Genomic DNA, 21,633 nt, shown 5'->3' on the forward strand with positions numbered 1-21,633 from the left:
ATATTTTTACAACAAATACACGTCCATCCGAAGTAAACAGTGACGTCACGAGGCGTCACAGCAAGCCGATAAAAAGTCGATTTTATCCGCATAAGTTCGGCCAGCTGACTGCGCCCCCCTCGCCCGCACGCACTGAAAACTCAGCGCGACGAGATTTCAGCGCGAGTGAGATAGCCGCAAGCGGGAAACATATGGGCGAGACAGAGATGAGAGTATAGGGTCGCGGCGGCGCGGTGGGCGGGCGTCGCCGGATGATGTATAGAGTGGTGGAGTTAGGTTCAAATTGCGTCGGGAAGTGGCCGAGATTAGAGCCAGTGCGGGCCGTTCCGCGCCGCGTTCGTAAGCCCACTTAAGACTGTTTTTAATACTAGTATTTTTTACGCGATCCCGCAAGGATTTAGCGGATTCCCGTCGCGGATCGTGCGCTTTGATTTATCGGTATCGGTCTGTTCTTGTGTTTACGTTAGTGGGTGACGGGCGGCCGCGTGGACGCGTAATCCAGCGGCTTGGACGAGATTATGACGGATATCATCGGATTTCGTGCACGCACACTGTGACCGTCTTCCTAAGGACTTCCGACTAAATAGCCTAATACTACAACCTAAACGAACTAACAGCACTAATATTACATTTTTCAAGGTGAGTACTTCATATGAATGAATTCTGAAATACTTCGGTAATTTAAACACTACGCACTACCTATCCACTACCCTGAAAATTTTTAACTATGAGAATATTTTTCTTCACATGAATGTACCATACATTCTTTTACTACTTTCCTTTACTATATGGTAAATATAATTTTTTAAAGATAATTTACTACGAGGACTTTATTACCATAAGAGCAGTAGTTCCTAATTTAGAATTGAAAATTAAATGTATGTTTGAAAAGTAAGATTTGCTTAAATTATTTTGATTTACTTGTAATAAACATTAATTTGCTCACCGGTTATTCCTTTGTGTACAAATTCTTAAAAATATTTTTTCAATTGCTTTAATTTTATCAAAATAATAACCAAATTATTAATAGATATATTTATGTACCTACTCATTTAAACCTAAAAAGTTACTTGCTATATACTTATAATTATCTACATCTTAGTACTGCTGAAAGTCTACAAGCATTAACATTATTGAACAACTTAATAAATTATAAAGGTATCTATTATTTTTTACCAAATACTTTAATACAAAAAAATAGATTTACTTGCTTAAAATTTCAATACAAAATTGAAGACTACCAACATAACGTGAAATTTATAACATATAGAATTTTTTTTAATCCATACCTACTTGGGTACTTCCAAAACTTCAAAAAAAGGTTCCTTTTATCTATCTATAAATAGTATTAAACAACGCTTTCTCTGATCACATCTACGATAACTTCTTGTAAGCTAATGATGCGGTCTCCACTAATAGAAAGAGCGATAAACAAGTCAGAGGAAGATCTATAATTTGCAAATTATTTGTACAAAACGGCAGTAGAATGACTATGTATCTAAAATACTGGTTTCGTAATCTTACATAGCTATCTAAATCTACCTACCTAGGCTGCCAAGGCTATCAAAATCTTACGATACATCAAAACAATCGACCAGAAAAGGTCTTGAATGCTATGGGAATATCTTCTCAGTTAAAAAATTGTTCAGCAAAGGCATTATATTTAAGTAATTACTAAATTTATGTTGGCTCCTTGCAATGGACCTCAGTAAACTAGATGGGACAACTAGTTACTATTAATGAACGAATATACCTTACTAGTCACTTCCAGGTGTCTATAATAAACTAAAATAAAAATAAATTATAGAAAATCATGTTCTATAAGTTACAATTTTATTATTAATCTTCATACATTTTTTAACAACTAATAATTATTAGTAGAGTTTTTGCATTATGTTTAACAATCAATATAGATTTATATTCTACTATAGACTAGTAAAGACTAGAGATTCAAAAGTCTCTATAATTGGATCGGAATTTATAGAGGCTTAATTGATACCATCAATTAAGTCTTGCAAGTAAAACCTAGCCCTAAAATATCATATAATATTTACCGAATATTATTGAAGTATCTCTTTAGTAACAAAATAGGTAGGTAATATACTATTGAGACGGAATATTTTTAAAACTCTGAACAGAATGTGAATTTCTCCTTTTTATAATCCGAATTGGAATAGTTTTTAAATTTTTCTCAACATAACATTAACTCAACATAAAACTCTTTTGTTTGAGAACCTGGAAGGATTATATATTTTCTTTCTATAAAACGAAATTTTTCTGAAATTCTGAAATCAAAGCCTTAGTCTAACCTTATATACCAACCATCATGATATTTCAAATTTTAGTTTAAAATTGACCCAATGTTCCTAAATATAAAGAAGTTAATTTAAATTCTTAAATATTTTATTATAAAAATATTAATATAATTATTTATTAATTTCAATTAGGTATAATACTTACCAGCTGGTACGTATTGCCGACGGATAAAATTTGTTAACAAACATTCTTTATAAAGTAATCAATGTATGTATTATAAGGCGGCAATAAAAATAATATTAGAAGTCCAACCAATATAAACACTCTAATTTCAATTAATTAATTACTACATAAATATATATTTTCTTACAAAAAAAATAGTATTTTTTTATAAATAGGTTGTAAGTAATAACTATATAACACGTATCCGATGTTTATTGAGAAATAGAAAAGAAAATACAAACACAGCATTTAATTCCTAAAAAAAATCTAAAATCTAATTTTCTTAAAATCATATAAAAACTTCGTAAGAAACTGAATAATGAAAATTATGTAATCATTATAGTTTTACAGAAGTTTGTAGAGACCAAAAATTGTTAATTCATTGTATAAACAAAGGAGTGTATTTCAAGAAATAAAATAAATAATACTTACCTACCTACAAACTAATTTAGGCTACTGATGATAATAAAAAATTGATTGCAATGCTGTAATTGTAGATATATGTATTTATCAAAAAACGGAAATCGTAACGATATTGTAATCTAATATTACAATACGAACACATACGTACTTACCATGTACCTTACGTAGCAATCCATGTAAATAATATCTTAATATTTCTTTATCATTAATAATTTGTAGATTGATTTGTTAGATATCGCGAATTATTCGTAATCATTGAAGCTACCTAGGTAACTTAGGAATTTCTTTGCTAGCTATCTCTTTATCGTTTAATGGAGCGTTAAAGTTTACGTTTTTAAGATTATTAATTTTTTCTAGGAATATCTTTAGGTGTAAACTTACTATAGATATGTATCGTATATACCGACAATAATCTGCAGGTAAAATATTTTCTGTATCAATAAAATTTTGTAAAATTCACTACTCGCCTCATTTTCTTTTCATTATATTTTACCTACATTTTTTTTTATAATCAAAATGACAAAGGTGCTACTTCATTTTACTATACTTACATAAATAGAAACAGGTGGAAATTTTAGTAAATAAAAGCTTAAAGAAACTGACACTTCCAGTTTGAATATTCCTTCTACCGTCAGCTGAGCTGAGTCCAGAGAGATAAATTTGGAATTTACTTTTTAATACGTTACGTTTTATAAAACAAAACAGTCATACAGAGAGTTCTTAAATATAAATTTACTCACACATTCAAAATCACATACAAAGTTAAAAAAGAACAGCTAAATTTAGAAAATCCTTCTTCGGTTGGTTAAAAATATAATCAAAATTGTACAGAACGGGACGTAGGTATGTCCAAATGCGTGTACAATTAAATTGTTCAATTAATTTGAAAGGGAAAAATACTTTTGATGTAACTTAATTAAACTAATTTTATTAATTAATAAATAGTGCAATCCTTAATTATCTTTATGTTGGTACCATATTCATAATTGAAGAATTTATTCATTAGATATTTAATACTGTATTGTTTGTTTTTTATCTATTGACTATTGAGTTTCATGTCATTTTATTTTTACGTTATTTTATCCGCTTTATTTTTCATTAGTAATTACTTGTATTTTATTCAAATTTGATCTCTATATTTATCTGTACCTACTTAAACATAATAATAACGATAATCTGATTTGGAAATGCCTGATATGAATGAAATGAAATGAAATGAAAACTTTATTTTGGTAAAAAATCTTTATCATTATAAAAAATAATAAAATTATAAAGTAAGCTTTTAAAATGCCTCCTCTCCTTTTGTAAGTGAAATATTGAAGAAAAACAAAATTACGTAATATTTTCAATTAGTATAATTCCAGACATAATATATTTTTTACTTAATATTTTTACAAATGTACCTACTTAATTGTTCTTATTAACACGTATCCGCCTGCAACGCTTATACTAAGCGGGTTTGATTATAACTTAGACATAATATGAGTATATATTGAGTTCTCCGACGTTCCCGATAAGCTTTTATGAGTGACCCAGCTGGCATTTACTTTGAAGTTGATATGAATTGTCAACGATTTTAAATTTTGCGCGGATCCAAAGAAAATGTATGCGCAATGAGTTAAATAGAAACCAACCTTATATAATGGTTCCTCAGAATTATCATTAATACTTCAAATTTGGATTGTGTAGAGCTTATTTGAAAAGCTTGGAAAAATTGCTTAAAAGTATGACCAATCAGCAAGATTAATAGTACTTTTTTATTTGAACACAGAAACTATAAAAATGTAAGTCTAATTTTATATAAATACTTTTATATTGCGGCCCATAGTACCATAATTATAACGTATTTATGGGCTTTTAAATTTTTTTAACTATTGCTGGTCTAGTGCAATGGTCAAGAGGTAAATAATAAGGTTAGAAAGTAAAAGAGTTTTAATTAATGATAATTATTTGAAGTAGGTCTCATCATATTGACATTACCCGCTTTTTATTAATTAACTTATCGAGCAGTTAAATGGGCGATGAAGGTTTAGGCTCGAACTCTATATTTTTGAAGTTGAAAATCTACAAATGGGTTTGTAGGCTTTTGGAGAAGAGAAATTTTATACTTAATTTGTAGTGGTCATTGGCTATGAAAATAGAAGGTTTGTTTTCACTGTTGTAGTTTGTCAAAATAGAAATGAGAACCGGAAGTAACTATTAGATTTTTCGTATAAGTAACAACCAATGTTTTCAAAGCTTAAAGGAAATGTTCTTAATTTAAAAATTAATTTGAATATAAGAATGTGAAAATGCATTTATTTAGGAATGTATTTGAAAATAATTAATAAATAATTACTATGGATTTTGAACGCTTAGATTAATTTGACTAAAAAATGGTTTAAAAAGATTAAGGTTACGTTCATTTTTTAAAGTTATAAATTGAAGCCATCATAACTTAAATTCTTTATTATAACAAATAATACATAAAGTTTAAACTTGATGTCAACAAAACCATATAAATAAGGTCTGTTTTTAGACTCCTAAGAAAATGTAGGCTTTAGTCCCAGTTGACCCAGCGTAGGCCCAGCGTGGCAAAATTTTTCAAAAGAACATTTCACTCATATCTGAGAGCTCTTGAAAGCAAGAGTCGCTGAGAAGTTTTTCTTCACTGTAAAAGAAAGCGAAAAATTACTAATTGATACGGACTTCACCACGTTACTTAGAGTCTAGACTATTGCTGATTCCTTTTTCTAAATTTAATATTGGTAATTTAACTAAGATTTGTAATTAAAAAAAAAAAAAAAATTGTTGTAATTTCGATGGCACTATGGCTTTTGAAGAATTTCATGTCGCTAACCGATTTTAACACGAGCGATGTTGAGGATCTGCTAGTATTGTACTTGGCCTAAAGTTAATAGAAAAACATAAAAGAACATATTTTGCAAAAATAAAATTCATAAAAACCAATAAGCCTATTTACAATGAAGTAATAATTTGCAACACAATCGCTCGCACCTAAAATAAGTGTTCAGCCACACTCATTATACCAAGACAAGTAGCGATAACTTGCCTATTTTTATTCACATTCATGAATAGATACATCGAACGTTTCTCACGGAACGCCAGTATCGTGCGTGTCAATATCGACACCGCCATAAAAACTCTTATCAACTGATAGGCGAGATACAAGCGAAGATACACTCAAATATTTGCCGTGTTGGATGTCGTTACACATGTTCGACACTCACATTTCATTCACTTACATTTTATAGATATGATTTTTCTATGTTCAGTTTTTGATCGTGTTTGTTTTCTTGTGAAATGTGTCGTGTTTTGTTCTCTAAGTAAGTGACTTCTTTATTTAATCTCTAAAAGTAACTATCTCATGTGTTATGAGGACATTTAAACGTTTTGTTGTAGGATATATTTATTTTTTCATAGTTTAACTAAACTACTAATTTGGGAAATATATAAATGTTAGGTTGAAGGTCATTGTCTGTTTTTAAAACCTTATGATATTCATTATATATCATATATAATGATCTCATATATAGTATCTCATATAGTTATGATTTAAATTTTCAGAGTAGTAATGAAGTTAATGTTATTACGACATATTAATTAGACAATTAGCATATTGTTTGTGTAGAGAGTTTTATATTGTCATAGTGTGTCATATTTTTAAAAAACCTAATCTAATATATACCCAAAAAAAACAATTAATGGAGTAGAAACGTTACTCAATATTACAAGAAGGTTTAAATTAAAAATTATAAATATATTTAATAGATATTAAACATATTTTTACAGTATATATTTAGTCGGTAACGATATTTTTTGATAAATATACAAATTACTATAGGCTTGTTCGTGTCTTAGGTTTATTTTATTATTTATTTTTTTCACTTTTGGTATGCATTCATATTTTTATTTCCAGACAGTATCACTATCGAAATTTCGAGATTATCTTGATGTGATTTTATAACGTTTAATTATAATATAGTAATAAGTCATAGACTCGAATTATATACATGTGAGTTTAGTTAAAATAATGTGTTATTGACTAGATTTAGAGGTCACGTGATAAGCATTTTTTTAAACCGGTTAAATTATAAAATAAATATATAATAATTTAAAGTTTAATAAGTATTTTATAAATATAGGTCGCTATACATATTTTTGAAGTCGACCGGGCTGTTGTACGCTATAATTAGTAGTAGTAAGTAAACACAACGCATTGAGTTGTACTAATTCTATTTTTTATTTATTGTTGTTTGAGTGAGTTTTTAAATAATACTGATTTAAATAGATTGGCATTCCAAGGATAGCCAGCCTAAAGCCGTCTGACTTAACGTCGCCGTATTGGCTGACCATAGCAGGAATCTAAATGCATATCTTTCATTCTGAAGTTGTGATAATGATAAACTCTTAGATTATTTATAAATACCTATATAGATACATTGTCGCACTACAAAAGAGCTAAATCAACGAGCCATTTACGCTACGTTTGCCACTCGCCAAACGTCATAGTAGTTTATTAGTGTGCGTGGACTTACTGGCCAACCGTTGGCCATTAATTTTTTCGATGCGTTCTCAGATATTGTACACAGATAAGGCAGTCTATCTAGACAAATAAATAATCACAGGATAAACTATCCAATAATTAATCCATCCGTCAAGTTTGATAGATATTTCTGTCATTTTACTACATACCGAGAGATAGATGTAATATTTTATCATTGTCTCACGTGATGAGATTAGCAAATCATTTAAAAAATATATTTATTTTTAGTAAAGTATGTTTACTCCATTCGTAACAAAACTCATTGAGTTGTTAGATAAACTTGATCTTTTTTATAATTTGTACTATTAAGTTTAAGAGATATAATATTTTTATTTCACGTAGGTACTCACTGCAAAGTTACTGCCCAAATTAGTTTTAATCAGATATTATTAAATAACATAAGTAATAGATTTTTATCATCTGATTCACTTTTTTGTAATTGCTTCGTTTTTATGAACAATACCTAAAAAATAGTTTCTAAAAATGAGTATATAATACTAAACGAATATACGACATACTTTTTAATAAGCCTTAAGTATATTTGGTAGTACTAGTAAAAATAAAGTACTAGTTTGCACTAGTATTAAGTATAAAATAAGTAATTTAATTTTTTACATCTGTTATCGATGCATTCAAGTTATTATAATAATAAATATAATATATGAACACACTTTAATAAATATTCAAAATAAAATTTAATTTCTAAACCATTTTTATAAAATGCTAAACCGTAAACGCCATTTTATTTTTATTCACCGGCACAGATAATAACATCGGAATAAAACTGCATAGGTCGGACAAAACGAGGACGTTAGCGCTTCAGCGCCGACCTTTGTTCTCTTTGTTGAATATTGAATTTCCGACTGAAGTTCCACGTAAAAAAGGCAATTAAACTCATAAATCACTATATTCGAGCATTTTCCACCTACTTCCTATTATTCCATCGCGTTTTATGATCGAAAAAAAAACGTCCATCTACTGACATCCCCATTTGAAATATGAAAATTTGTTAGGCTGTATATCTCCATCGTACGATTATTTACAACGCTTACTTTTAACAGCTTTGTGTAAACGCCTTAAATCACGTTGATAATATTTTATGTTACGTAGGACTGATATATTGTCTTAGTTGGAATTTTTTGAATGAGCGAAGCTAAGACTTTGGCAGATTTGTTTTGATAAAGATCTTACTATTATATTGCATATTCACAACTTAATGATAAAAAATGTTATAAATAGATGTTATCCTAATCCTTTAGATTTCTTTTAGCTCGTTTCCTGTACATTAATACTGTTGATATTGATAAAATATGTTTTGAAATAAAATTCCGATATGAAAAAGTTTCATTTATTTCATTTTAAACATATTTTTCGCCATCGTTCAAGAAAAACATTCGAATTATTTACATTACAAAAGTATTCGAAGGATTTATTATCTTATACCAATTTTTTTTTATTTTTAGGTACGCTAATGCTTTACGCCCAATAAGCGTAAAACGACAGTCGCTAACGCGGCTCATTTGCCTAAAGTACGAAGAAAGCATCACGATTCATCTCCGAGTGTACAAAGAGGCGCTGGCGGCCGGTATGGAGCCGCTAAGCGAGAATGGTCTGTGCCTAAGTGAACTGGAACTCCACGGAGGAGGGCACTTGCACGAGTCCGTTGCGGCGTCAGTCGGCTCAGCGATATCGAGTCTGATGGCGCCGTTACACCATGAGCCGCAACACGCACCGTTGCATCATGCTCCGCCCTTACACCATGAGCCGCTAGAGAAATTAAAGCGTAAGTGTATAGTCTTTTTTTTTAATTATTGAACATATGGTTTCAATTATATGTAGAGACAATAATCGCTAAACTTACTTTAACGCAACTATAAGTCTCACGGTGTAGTTAGAGATTAATTTTTAGTTTATCTAAGCAATAAATAATTATTTAATATTTACAAAATAAATTACAACAATTCGAACATTGATATACATGGTTTTAATTTGTAAAATACCTTAATAAATACAATCCCTACGGTAAAGTATAAAACCGACACTTAACCGGCTACATTTCAATTACATTCTATTTTAATAAAAAAAAAGTCACTAATATGGACTTTATTATGGAAACAGAATTAAACATTTTATCAACTGTATCAAAAACAGATAAAATACTTTTTGCCATTACAAACAAAAATATCAATTCATTTACAAAAGATTACTTGTCAATACGAGTACGAAGTGAATATAGTCTAATTTTGTATGTATTGATAATGCCCACATCGTCACGCTTGTCTGACAATTTATACTTTACATCTACATTAAATCATCGATCCGTACAACACGTGCGTGCTCTACGAATACTCATATCTTTTATATATTGATAACATTAAGACGACATTGTGTTTAAAAAACCCAATTGAGCAAATGATAATAGCAAAGAGATATCCAAACTTGAAAGAGTTCATACAAGTTGTTATTGTGCCGAGATGGCTCATTGGATAAGCAACTGAGATGTTAATATATGGTAGATACTTCAAATCTTTAGAACAACTGGTTATGCTCGCACCAAATTTGTTTATAAATTTGTAGTAGTATCGTAGTAAAGGAAATCGAGGCAACTTGCCCTTGTTGTTGTAAGCCACCCTAGTAGCATTTTATATGATATTTATTATTATTTACTGCATTTTACCAGTAAATTTAAAAAGGCAAATAAAAATTCATATTATTTTGTTTTGATGTGTACTACTTTGGAAAATATATTAAGAGTAGATTGAACAGCTCAAAAACTCACATTTTAACTCAAATTTAAATGAACAAATAAAATTATTCACCTTGCGTTTTTACTCCAGCTGGTTAATCTAAAATGTTTAAAATAACGTACTAAAAAAAGACTCGATTTTAATAATTATTTTAGATGTTTTTATTGACATTTTAACATTAACTACTAAAAAAATATATACTTGAAATTGCAACATATTATTTTTATAAATAATTTCACGCTACTTTATCTGATGAATGAGATGAAATTGATAGAGATGATAGAGTATGGCGATAAAGTATTGACAGTCTCCCGAAAAACCTTTATTTTGGTGACATAAATATCATAACAATAGTTTACAATAATTATTTATTACATTTCATAAAGTTAAATTTAAATCTAATGAATTTTATGTGAAAATACAAAATAAAATATTTAAAAGTATAAACAAAAATGAGCAACAAATAAGTTCATCATGCACCTGTTTGATGAATTATTCAGCGAGAAACACGCGTAGGGTGAGAGGGTGCGATCGGATAGTTTTTACAAACGCATCAATATAGGATTACGCGCCCCTGCCGTTTAGTTACGCAATTAGTGTCGAACTGCGCACAAATGAACGGTGCTCCACTTACATAAAGTAAAAAAAGGACAAAATAAAAGCACAGCACTATTATTATAATTTTTTTAATATTATTTATCTATAATTCTATTCGTCACTTATATTAATTATAGAGGTTTCAAATTTATTTATTTTTTATCTGTTTTGTCTCATACAGTACAAAAACTTTAAGTGAAAACCTTGTTTTATCTAAGTATCTTTTTATAAATAACGCCTAAAGATATTTTTATCTCCAGTGTAAATTACAATAAAACCATTAGTCACGGAAGTCCATACAGAATGAATAAAGTACAATTGGTAAAACCGACATGAATTATACTCTACTCAAAAATCTTTTTGTAAGTCTCATGTTTCTAACATTATGTTCACACAAATATTTACAATTTAAACGAGAAAACTAAATTTAAAATTACATTTCACTCGGTTATTAAATCCTTATAAAAATATTGTATTTTTTTTGTTTTTAAAGGAATATACTCGTAATTACAGTATACATTATTTATAAAATAAAAATGTAGATGCGATTTAACACACGTGAAGCTGGCGTAAACAAAATGATTCGCAATCCATCACTGCCGAACAAAAAAGGCAATCATTTAAAGTCAATCCAAATGAATCGACTTTAACGTTATCTCTCTCTTTCGTTTTATAGTGTTTGTGTACATAAAACGCGCGCTATCTCTGTCCCACATTAAAAACGTTTCCCCTAAAATCGGTGAACCATTATATTGTGATGATTAGCCCTACACTTGCTTCGCCATTGAATTTAAATGGGGGATTAAAAAGACTGCATTTTATTTATTAAAAAGCTATTGTGTGTTAGTTCATTAGTCAATTGCTGTCGTTGCCGAGTGTCCAAATTTTTCGCTTTTTATACTATTATTTTTTTTATTAGTAAAACCGATTTTTTTTTATTAGTAAGTTTACGAGTCATGCGCTCAACTTTGCAATAGATATCGTAATTATAATTTATAAATAATTTAAAATTGATAAACGGTATACCTGTAACAGTGTAGCTTTCATAAACAAATATAAATTACTAATCTAACTATGATAGGTAAAAAATATCTTTTTAAAATGTAATCGACAATGCGTATGGCTTCAGCTTATCCGTCGAAGATTGTTCTCATATCCCCCAGATTTTTATAAAATATGCGAAAAACACGTTTCGTGGCTTTAATTTTAAATTGAGCTGGTTTTGCGGAATCTTGCTAAAGCCTACGTTGATTTTGTAGGTTTTTTTCACCTTCCCGTTAACCCCGCTTCTTATTAGGTTCTGGGGAAAAATGGGAAACTAATTATGTGGTGAATTGAAAGGCTTTCCGGGATTTGTCTTTAAATAATTTAAGGTTCTATATCAGTTTAGCGGATTTGTACGATTCTGAAATACGTGTAAATTATATGGATGGGATATTTTATTTTGATTTTTTGTCAAATAAAAAAAATGTTTCAATTAAGAAATAAAATAAAAAAATTATTTGTGCCGAATAGAATAAAGTACTTTGTGAATGCTTTAAGTTTCTGACATTAAGCAGGTTTTGTACACGTGGTAGCTCGCTCGTTGTTTCTTCTTGTTAGTATTAAGAGTATAACCTTAACCCAGGAACCATTACGTTTGAGGAAGTTAATTAATTCTATACGGTAACACAAAATATGTAGTTTTATTTTAAAACACGCGAATTGAAATGGACTTAATTTACTTTTACTCAAAAAATATATTTAGTACTTGTTAGGATAGTGAAGTTATATTGTACTAAAGGACACTTCGATCTGTTTATATTTTATTAATTAACTGCTTTTATTAAAATTAAATGCACTTAATGTAATGTAAGTTTGAGTGTATGGACTTTATTGCTCAAGGGGTGATCCGTGAACGGCAGTAAATTACAGGGAGAGTGCGCATCTAATCCAGTACCAATATTTGTTTTGTTAGTTCGTGTCCCGGCTCAGATTATATAGTTTATCTCGACGTCTCCAAATCTAACCGGCAGATATCAGCCCGTGGCGTCAAGGATCTGTCGTATTTTGTTAATGGTTAAAGTTTTGCCTACACGTAACTCAGATTTAAAGCTTTCTATTTTCCTTAAATGTATATATTTTTTTAATTTCGTTAACTCAATTTATTTATTAGGTATATCAAAATAGAATATTGAATAGGAGTACTTAGACCATTATCAAGATATTCTCATGCAACTTTATTTTATACTTACCTGATTATTTAGTGGTAACTATCACTGAATCAATATTGTGATTATTAGCTATTGCAACGACAAAAACAATTGCCATTCAATCTCTATACATTTAACATTTACAATTAAATAGGAAAAAAAATTGAAACACGAAATCGGTAACTTTTGAAGCCGTATTCTTGACAAAAAGTCACTCCCTCAATAACATTAACGTAACTATTCTGATTTATGATGCAAAAAGTGACGAAAAAAGTTGGTGCCACACTGTCTGCCGCTATGATCCGCCGTTACTATAAAAGTTTTTGTGATGAAAAAAAATTGCAAACCCTCGTGACACGACGAGACACGAGAATTTAACACCGGTGCCGGTGTCCCTCGTACGCATCAAAGCAATCTTTTTGCTTTTTTTTTCTAGTAACAAAATTGACAGCATTTAATGACTAGGGAATAGTTATTTATATGATTTAATTATCTTTTACCTTATATTTGTATATTACTTCTTTTATTTATTTATTTTTTATATATATAATTATATTTTCAGAGTAATTACTTCCCGTACTAATTTTAGACGCACATATTAAAAAATAAACAAAATAAGAGTAAGGATTCTTACTTATTGATAACATTAAGTAATTTTATGTATGTTAGGTTAGGTTTATTAAAAATGTTAAAAGTAAGTACATTTAACACATGTGTTACAATAAAAGCGGCTGATACATACAAATTATAACAAAAACTACATAAGAATTACACGCTCAAGATGTTTTATCTAACAAAAAATCGCCTACATCAATGTCAATATTTTCAAAACTCGCTTTTCGCGGAGGGCGTGTATGCATTTTCTGCACGACAGATGTCGCATCCGCCTAAAAAACCCTGAGGAAGGCGTGGCGGTAATAAATTTTGTCAAAATACGCTTGACGCGTTCGCTTCCCATCTCGCCCTATTAGAATAACAGAACAAATCGGTTTAATTTGTTAACAGCCATTTCGAATGGGTGTCACATGTCTTAGAGGTAGGCCTATAAATTGTTTAGTCGCGCCTTCACTAATTGCCGATGACAAAGTTTAATAGCTTAAACACATGTCTATCGGTATTTCATTGATGAAAAAATTATTGGGGATGTCCAACTTTTTTTAAGATTCTATTTTATTTAAATTTTTTATTTGTTTTTAAAAATGTTGAAACTGTAACAAAACGAGCACTAATAATGATAAACTCGCAACCTAGTTTCGGACTCTACAAAGTCAAATCGACCTTTCTGGGATGAATAATAAAATGTCGTAGACGGTTAAATATTTACTAAATAATAAATTTACCCTTAATATTTATATGTTACGTGTATTATTCTCAGATTATATTGATGATAATATAATAAATAGTGAACTTTGATTCATGAGAGCAAAAAAGTACTATTAGGTAGTTTTATGCTAGTTCTTCCAATTCAAAACTTTATATTCGAGTTAGACTTTATTCAATAGTAAATTACGATTCAAAATGGCTTGTAAGAGACTACTTAACTTACTTATATGTTTCTACTTTGTTTATGTGGCTGCAAATCCCGTTCCTGCAAAAGTTGCAGGTTCTCAATTCGCATTAGGCCAATAGAAAAACCCACTAAAAGTTACTGGTTTTCTCTTTTAAGAAGTTTTAAGTAACTAAACGGAGTTAGAATAACGGCAATACTGATACACGTCTCTCAGAAATCACGTAAATTTATTGGTCATGTGTCTGATCATGACGCGTCTCGGTTTGTGTTAGCGCTCTGTTTGATCGGACTCTGTGAAGCAGAGAATAGAGAATGTCGGTAGATACCACATATGTGTGTAATATCTATAACTATTTTTTTTTAAATTAAGGTTAAAGGTTGTGCTAGGATTGGGGACGCCAATAGCCCGTGGGGTCAGGATAGAACCTGCTATTGTAAACCGTAACAGTAAACCAATTACGCTATTGACGATTTAAATCACACTTTACATATCTGTGTACCATCGTCTGACTTGTTTTTAGATCGGCTGAAATTTTAATAAAACTTATATATAGAAACATTTCTTAATAAATTATCATATATCATATCAATTATTTAATTACTTATTTTTATATGATTAGTTATAAGTTAATAAATCAACGAGTTATTTAGCACATGCTGATTCAGGAAAATCAGTGAGAATTAAGAATTGACATGTATCGGCAAACAATAAGTCGTCAGTACAAACAGTATTTGCGATGAGAATGATTGATAGTGGCCGACAGATGTAGAGCTAACCCTTACACTGCCGGCCCATCTGTCGTGATTTGTGGTCAACGAGAACCATACCGACCTTACACTTTCTCATTATATTGACACTATTGGGTATAGGTAGTAAATATAACCCTTTCAAAGGCGACTGAGAAAGCTGTAATATTGTTTAGTATTAATAATCACAAGATTGATGACCAAGGCTGCGATTCTTACATACACTGCATTTAAATTACAGTATCTAACCGTCACACCTCGGAGAGTACTGTCTGTTAACATTTATTGTTATCATTAATATCTGAAGATAAAAGTTACAATTGATTTATCAATCAGCATAGACTTTTAACCAGCTTTGCAATACTTATCATTTATCATCACGTGTTATATAGACTTGCCCTTTTATTTCATTTATAAAATGTTAAAGATAATATTGTTCTGAAAAATATTTTATCATATTTTTGTTTTTATTAAAAAATTCGACGATTATTTTATGTCCAATCATTTTAGGAATAAAATGTCAATAATATTTTAAGAAAAATATTCAAAAATTAACCTTATTGAGTTATATAAATTACTAAAAGTGATTTAGTCATTTAATTAAAGATCCTCTTGAACTGTGTTAAGTAATAAATATTTAAAGTATATTTAAAGCTCATAAAAATTTCACGTCGTCGAAGTTTCGCATTTTATTAGCTCTAGCGGTAATATATTTAGAAAACAATGTCCATATCTTTTGTATAATATTACTGTTCTCATTCCCATTTTATTTGTCGCTATAAAAGGGCAAATAACGGTTGTTAAAGAGTAGCTGCGTATAGCAAACACAGAATAATAAATCTTTTTATTTTATGACAAATTGTTGTCTGAACGTTGCTCAGTCACCCTCGCCGCAACAAAAGATCTAGAACAAATAGGGACATAATAGCCCATGATGGCCAAATACTGTACAATGTGAAACATACGTAAACATAAACACAATGATAATGTCCTCCTGTGATATTGGTTTGACTGCAATCATATTAAATAGTACATTGTTGGTGTAATTTATTACCGACGGGTGAATCTCTTATCCTTACAAAAAATAATGTATGTTGTGTAGTCTTACTTTCAGACAATACGTTATCATTCGTTTGAAAATTGCTACTCTTTTTATTAAAAAAATAAAAAAAAATTGGGAGTATTCTTAAGAAGTACAATTTTTATACCACCTTATGGATAGCTTAATGTTAGAGTTTTTTTTTTCATAATAATTATTTCAATATTTCAATAAATGTACGATATATATTAGTTTAACGCGTAAGGCGAGGGTTTTAATGAATCTAATATGTAAAACTGACGAGGCGTTTGTATAAAACACGTTGACACGTCATGTGATATATGACAGTGCGCAACAATAGCGGATGACGTCGCTTTGTGAGACGCGGTCTCCGGGACCCGCCTCGTAATTATAGTGTTATGACTTTACAATATTATGCGTACACCGTTATATGACTCGAGCCCCACGAGATGTGTGAAATGCTAAATTAAATTACTCGTCATCACATAATACCTACTATTCTGTCAGAATAAGTTAAATAAGATATTATTTGAAATCACACTAAAACGTTACGTTATTAATTTATGACTAATTAAAGAAACTGCTTTTTAATAAATTCATCAATAATAACTATAATAGCTTAATTTACAATTATATTATTTTACTTTGTTATAAACTAATATTTTAATTTTATCATTGATAATGAAGTTCTGATATATACGTAGATATACATAGAATGTGACACATTATAATAATAACAGAATATTAAACCCGAAAGTAAAATAAATAGTTAATGCGTTTTCGCCCTCCGAATTCGCGGGTATAATTCTGTAATCGCCATAAAATCAGTATCACCACACTAATATATTTATGATATTACAGCTCGCACTAATATTTATGCAAATTGAAAATATACAGAATGGCATCGTTTACGGCACCCCAATCCTCAGCGTAGAATAAAACGACATATGTATGTCAAGTTAAAATACGATCGTTTTAATTTCATATGTTCTAATGGATTCTTTAAATTTTATAGAATATATTACATAAACTATATTTTAATATATATTTTTTTTAAATAAATAAAATTAGGTTGGAAGACAGGCTAATGGCTACCTGATAATAAATGTTCAACACGGCTCATTGGCACTGTTGAAAATATCAACTATACCTTACGTCACTACCAAGCTTGGAAACTTAGATGTTAAATCCCTTAGGCCTGTAGTTACACTGGCTCACTTATCCTTCAAACCGGAATAAAACAATATAAAAGTATTGCTGTTTAGCGGTAGAATATACATCGGTGGAATCCAGACGGACTTGCACAAAGCTCTTCAACTAAGTCAAGTTTCATTCGAGAAGAACCAGTAAAAGAAACTCAGTGGTGAGTTAGTGATTCATTTTCAACAAAATCAAAAATTTAATATTTAATAATTTTATATACTCTCAAGTACAAAGTTTTATGCCGTATATTTTTTGCAAATGAGTTCGTAAATACAAACAAAAACATATACCGCCTCAGCTCCCGTATAATATTACTAATTTAAGACAAAACAAAATAAGGAGTAGATTATATCAAGACGGTTTACCCTTGAACTGTAAAAGCATATAACATTATTTTTATTATTAAAATATAAAAAGTAAAACATAATCTCATTTACCTATAACTTTACACATTTTCTTTAAATTAGTATAGTGTTTAAAGGCATAAAAAGAACAATCATCTTTGTTTATGATACTCGTATAATGACAACAATCCACAGTATCACTGCACCCCATTTCGTCTGTCATCATGGGGAAACCACCATTCGAAAAGTAATTTGTGTCCATATGGGACCAGTGATTACCGTCTGAATACTTTCACCCTCGTTGTCTTTTGCCAATTTTACGTCGCCGACTTTTTCTCTAACAAATCTTTAATATTGTATGTTATCAAGTTATAGTTTTCATTGTCTTTCTTAGTAATTAAAAAAAAGTATTTAAAAAAGGAGTATTTGTTTGAATTTAATTAATATGTCTTATATATATTTTTAAATAATGATTTTACGATTACAGCAGTTTTTTGTTATAGCGCTTATACACTGGGAAGTATTCTAAATAAAAAAAAATGTTATTTATATATATATATACTGTAACGTTTACCAAAAACATTGACAAATAATAACAGCACTAATCAAGAAATACATTAAAGTCTTTCGTGTTATTATTTTACTGAAATGTTTATAGAAAACTTCATAAATTGGTCTTAATACCATCCCTAAATTTATTTACCGCATTTTGCAACTACAAGTAATTTTGTGGGGCATTTTTACAAGTCTCAGGTGGTCCGTAATTTGCTTGCGGGAACGGAAGGGTTACACTTGATTTATCCTTGTAATGTGCGCTCTGGGACAAACTATTGCCCCTCAGTGCATCCCATGAAACAAACTCATAAACACTAATTCAACCACGACTTAACTTCTACTTTATTATATAAATCTGTTCACTGAGATAGCTTATAATGAGATAAAGTTTTTTATGATCGAATAGAGAATTATTAATTATTGTGAAGAAGAAAGAAAAATCGAGCTTCTTTATTTACCTGAGTATTAGTCGACCCTGAATAAGAACGTCTCATATTTAATAGACATCGTATAGAGCTCTCGAGGGATACATGTCATGTCGCTGCTCTAAAATAACGAAACATGAAAAATTTCCAGACGCCCACATCAGACTGATAAATGGCTTCCGAAAATCCAAAAGGAAGTTACAGCTTACTTGGGATTTGGTCTAGAACCTCTCACGTTCCATAACTGGTGCACTCCGCTTTATTACAATTACTATAAGCCTCAAAGTCCCGCACTCTATGCCGATTGGCGCGACTTCATCACTTTGAACCTACTAGCTAGAGCAGTAAGACGGTTATTGCTTGGGTGAAATAGAAACCGAGCTTGGTGTGAACTCCCAGAATAATACAGGCAACTTTAGCACTTATGCTAAACAAGTTAAGACTTAAGTTTCGAATGTAAAAGTTTGCAGTACAAAAGTAATGCGACGTTCGTGCTACCCGAAAGGTCCACTCTTTACATTTATGTGTACAATATGTCGACGGCTATTTGGAATACTAATTGAGCTTGTCTGAGGACTTGGGTACAATAACTATTTCCTATTTTCTATTTCGATTTTTTTTAGCAGTTTTGTTTTATATAATTTACTGAACTTTAACTAGGTGTCCGTACCATATATATATATATATCGTTACATGATTTATATCGAAAGGAGAAGGTGATTCTTTAATAAATCTAGCCCCTTTTATTTCGAACGAAGATCTTTGAATTTCAATGGAAAACCAGTAAACCGCGAAATTTTGATGAATCGTGGCACAATTGGGGCTGTCAGAACGGAACAGACGTACGGTGAACGTTGTGCGTGAAAAAGAGAGAGTTAAGGAAAATTAGCGGATGTTCAGGGCAAATTTGTGTACGTTTTCAATGAAGGTTCTTTACGGTAGGTAAAATAGGAATAAAATTGTGCGGCCCTAATCCACCGGCCATTTATAACTCACACGCCATTAATTCGAGCGATAATTCGCGTTGCGATGCGATTGGTCGGGCAGATACCGCGCAACACCAGGTACCTCTGAGACGTGCCTACCGAGCACTAATCACAGTAGCATTCGATATCTTTATCGCATATGAGTTTTATTACTTGGCCAAATTATTTTTATGATTTCTTTAACGAGGACTAACCTGTTATTATTTTGTATGTTAGTAGCAATGGTTTTACGAATATATTAAGTTTTTCTGATTGCATTTCCCGTAATTAAAATGATTGAATATGTATTTAATAAGTATATAATATGTATTAATATTTGCGCTGTAATTTTATAAAATATATTGAGAGTCAGGTCTTAATAATGATTAAGAAACGTTTCCATGAAGATTTTACATTACGTAAGCTAATCTCTGCAACAGGTCATCCTTGCGTTGTACGTCTTTATATAAGATTTTAGAGGTATCGGATATTATCATCTTACGAACAATTAATGCAAATCTTGTTGAATAATTTGTAATATAATAACTAACAAATTACTCTAGTTTTAAGATTTTCCATTTTAGATGAATTGAAATTTAAATCCTGTTTCAATAAATATTTTGTAGCCTTTGTATATTGTAGGTCGTTCATTTAACGTTATAAAATGAAATTTGAATAAGTTATAAATCTATAAAAAAAATTTAATATCTTAAATACAGAGAAAGGCCTTCAGATTTAAATTCGTTTTCAACAATAATACTTAACCATAATAAAAATTATAGCATATATAATATAAACTAAATTATACAAACGAGTTACGACGAAATACTTTATTTTTAAATATGGGTAATGATACGATTATTTTTGAAGCTTATTACACCGATGGTGTTGCGTTTGCTGTAGGCAAACATCTCATGTCGGAAGCGAGCACTCCTGCCCTTCCGCGTCAGGATTATGGCATTAAGCAGATACAAACTCGGTGGTCCACACTCGTGAGATTAACAGCTATTTGTTCCGATCTCATTTAGATAAACGGAACGAATTGGACGAGTTGATTGTGGAGTGCTTTTCATTTAACGTTGCACGTTGAGAATAGTGACCAAACTTAACAGTGTTAAATATACGTCATAGCTATTATAAACTAAATTTTTTTATAAACCGTTTTAGCTTTTGAAAATTATACTTATTGGATATATTTGAAAAATTATATATAAGTATTATTATAAATATAGTGAGCAATAATAAAAGAAAATATTATATAATAATATAAAAAAGTGGTCAACTTATTTATTATTATACAATTGGACATAAATATAACAGAAAAATACTTTGGTTTCTTAGTTCATTTAATTTTATACGACATTTACATTTGACATTTGATATACATAGATACGTTATATTACAAAACATTTGTTTCTAGCTTAAACAATACATCAAACTCTAGATCAGTGTTTAAGAACAATCGATGTAATGTACAATTATCTATATTAATTCGCTATGTTTATAGCGCAAACATTTGTTATGCTGTCACAACGAGAGATCGCCAGAACCTAGACAAATGAGCTATTTAAGTACTACAACTAATATTTGTCGGTTATTGTTTAGATGATATAGAATGCAATTTATCGTTGATTGTTAAAAATAGAGATTTATTTGATTTCAAATTGAATAGAAGAAGTTGAGCGAAGACATATATAATATCAGCCGTTTTTCAAAGCCGCTTACTAACTTAATGCTTACAATATACGGTACGTAATGAGATAGATTTTTAAAAGTAAAAATTTTTAGAAAGCTTTTAAATCCTCGGTTAAATATTATTAATTTTTCATTTAGCAGTTGGT

At 30.0% G+C, this 21,633-nt stretch overlaps 1 protein-coding gene across 2 annotated transcripts in view; it reads left to right on the plus strand.

The window, feature by feature from the left end:
* Positions 1–268: 268 nt before the first annotated feature.
* LOC113404436 (pituitary homeobox homolog Ptx1) overlaps positions 269–21,633 on the plus strand; it is a 45,621-nt gene continuing 24,256 nt past the window's right edge. For both annotated transcript variants that reach the window (XM_064216048.1, XM_026645321.2), the window contains exons 1-2: positions 269–639; positions 8,911–9,230. In XM_064216048.1, coding sequence (XP_064072118.1) covers positions 9,035–9,230 — 196 coding nt within the window. In that variant the 5' untranslated portion in view covers positions 269–639; positions 8,911–9,034. The remainder of the gene's footprint in view (positions 640–8,910; positions 9,231–21,633) is intronic.

This window comes from Vanessa tameamea, chromosome 10 (assembly GCF_037043105.1).
Source record: "Vanessa tameamea isolate UH-Manoa-2023 chromosome 10, ilVanTame1 primary haplotype, whole genome shotgun sequence".
NCBI classification, from domain to species: domain Eukaryota; kingdom Metazoa; phylum Arthropoda; class Insecta; order Lepidoptera; family Nymphalidae; genus Vanessa; species Vanessa tameamea.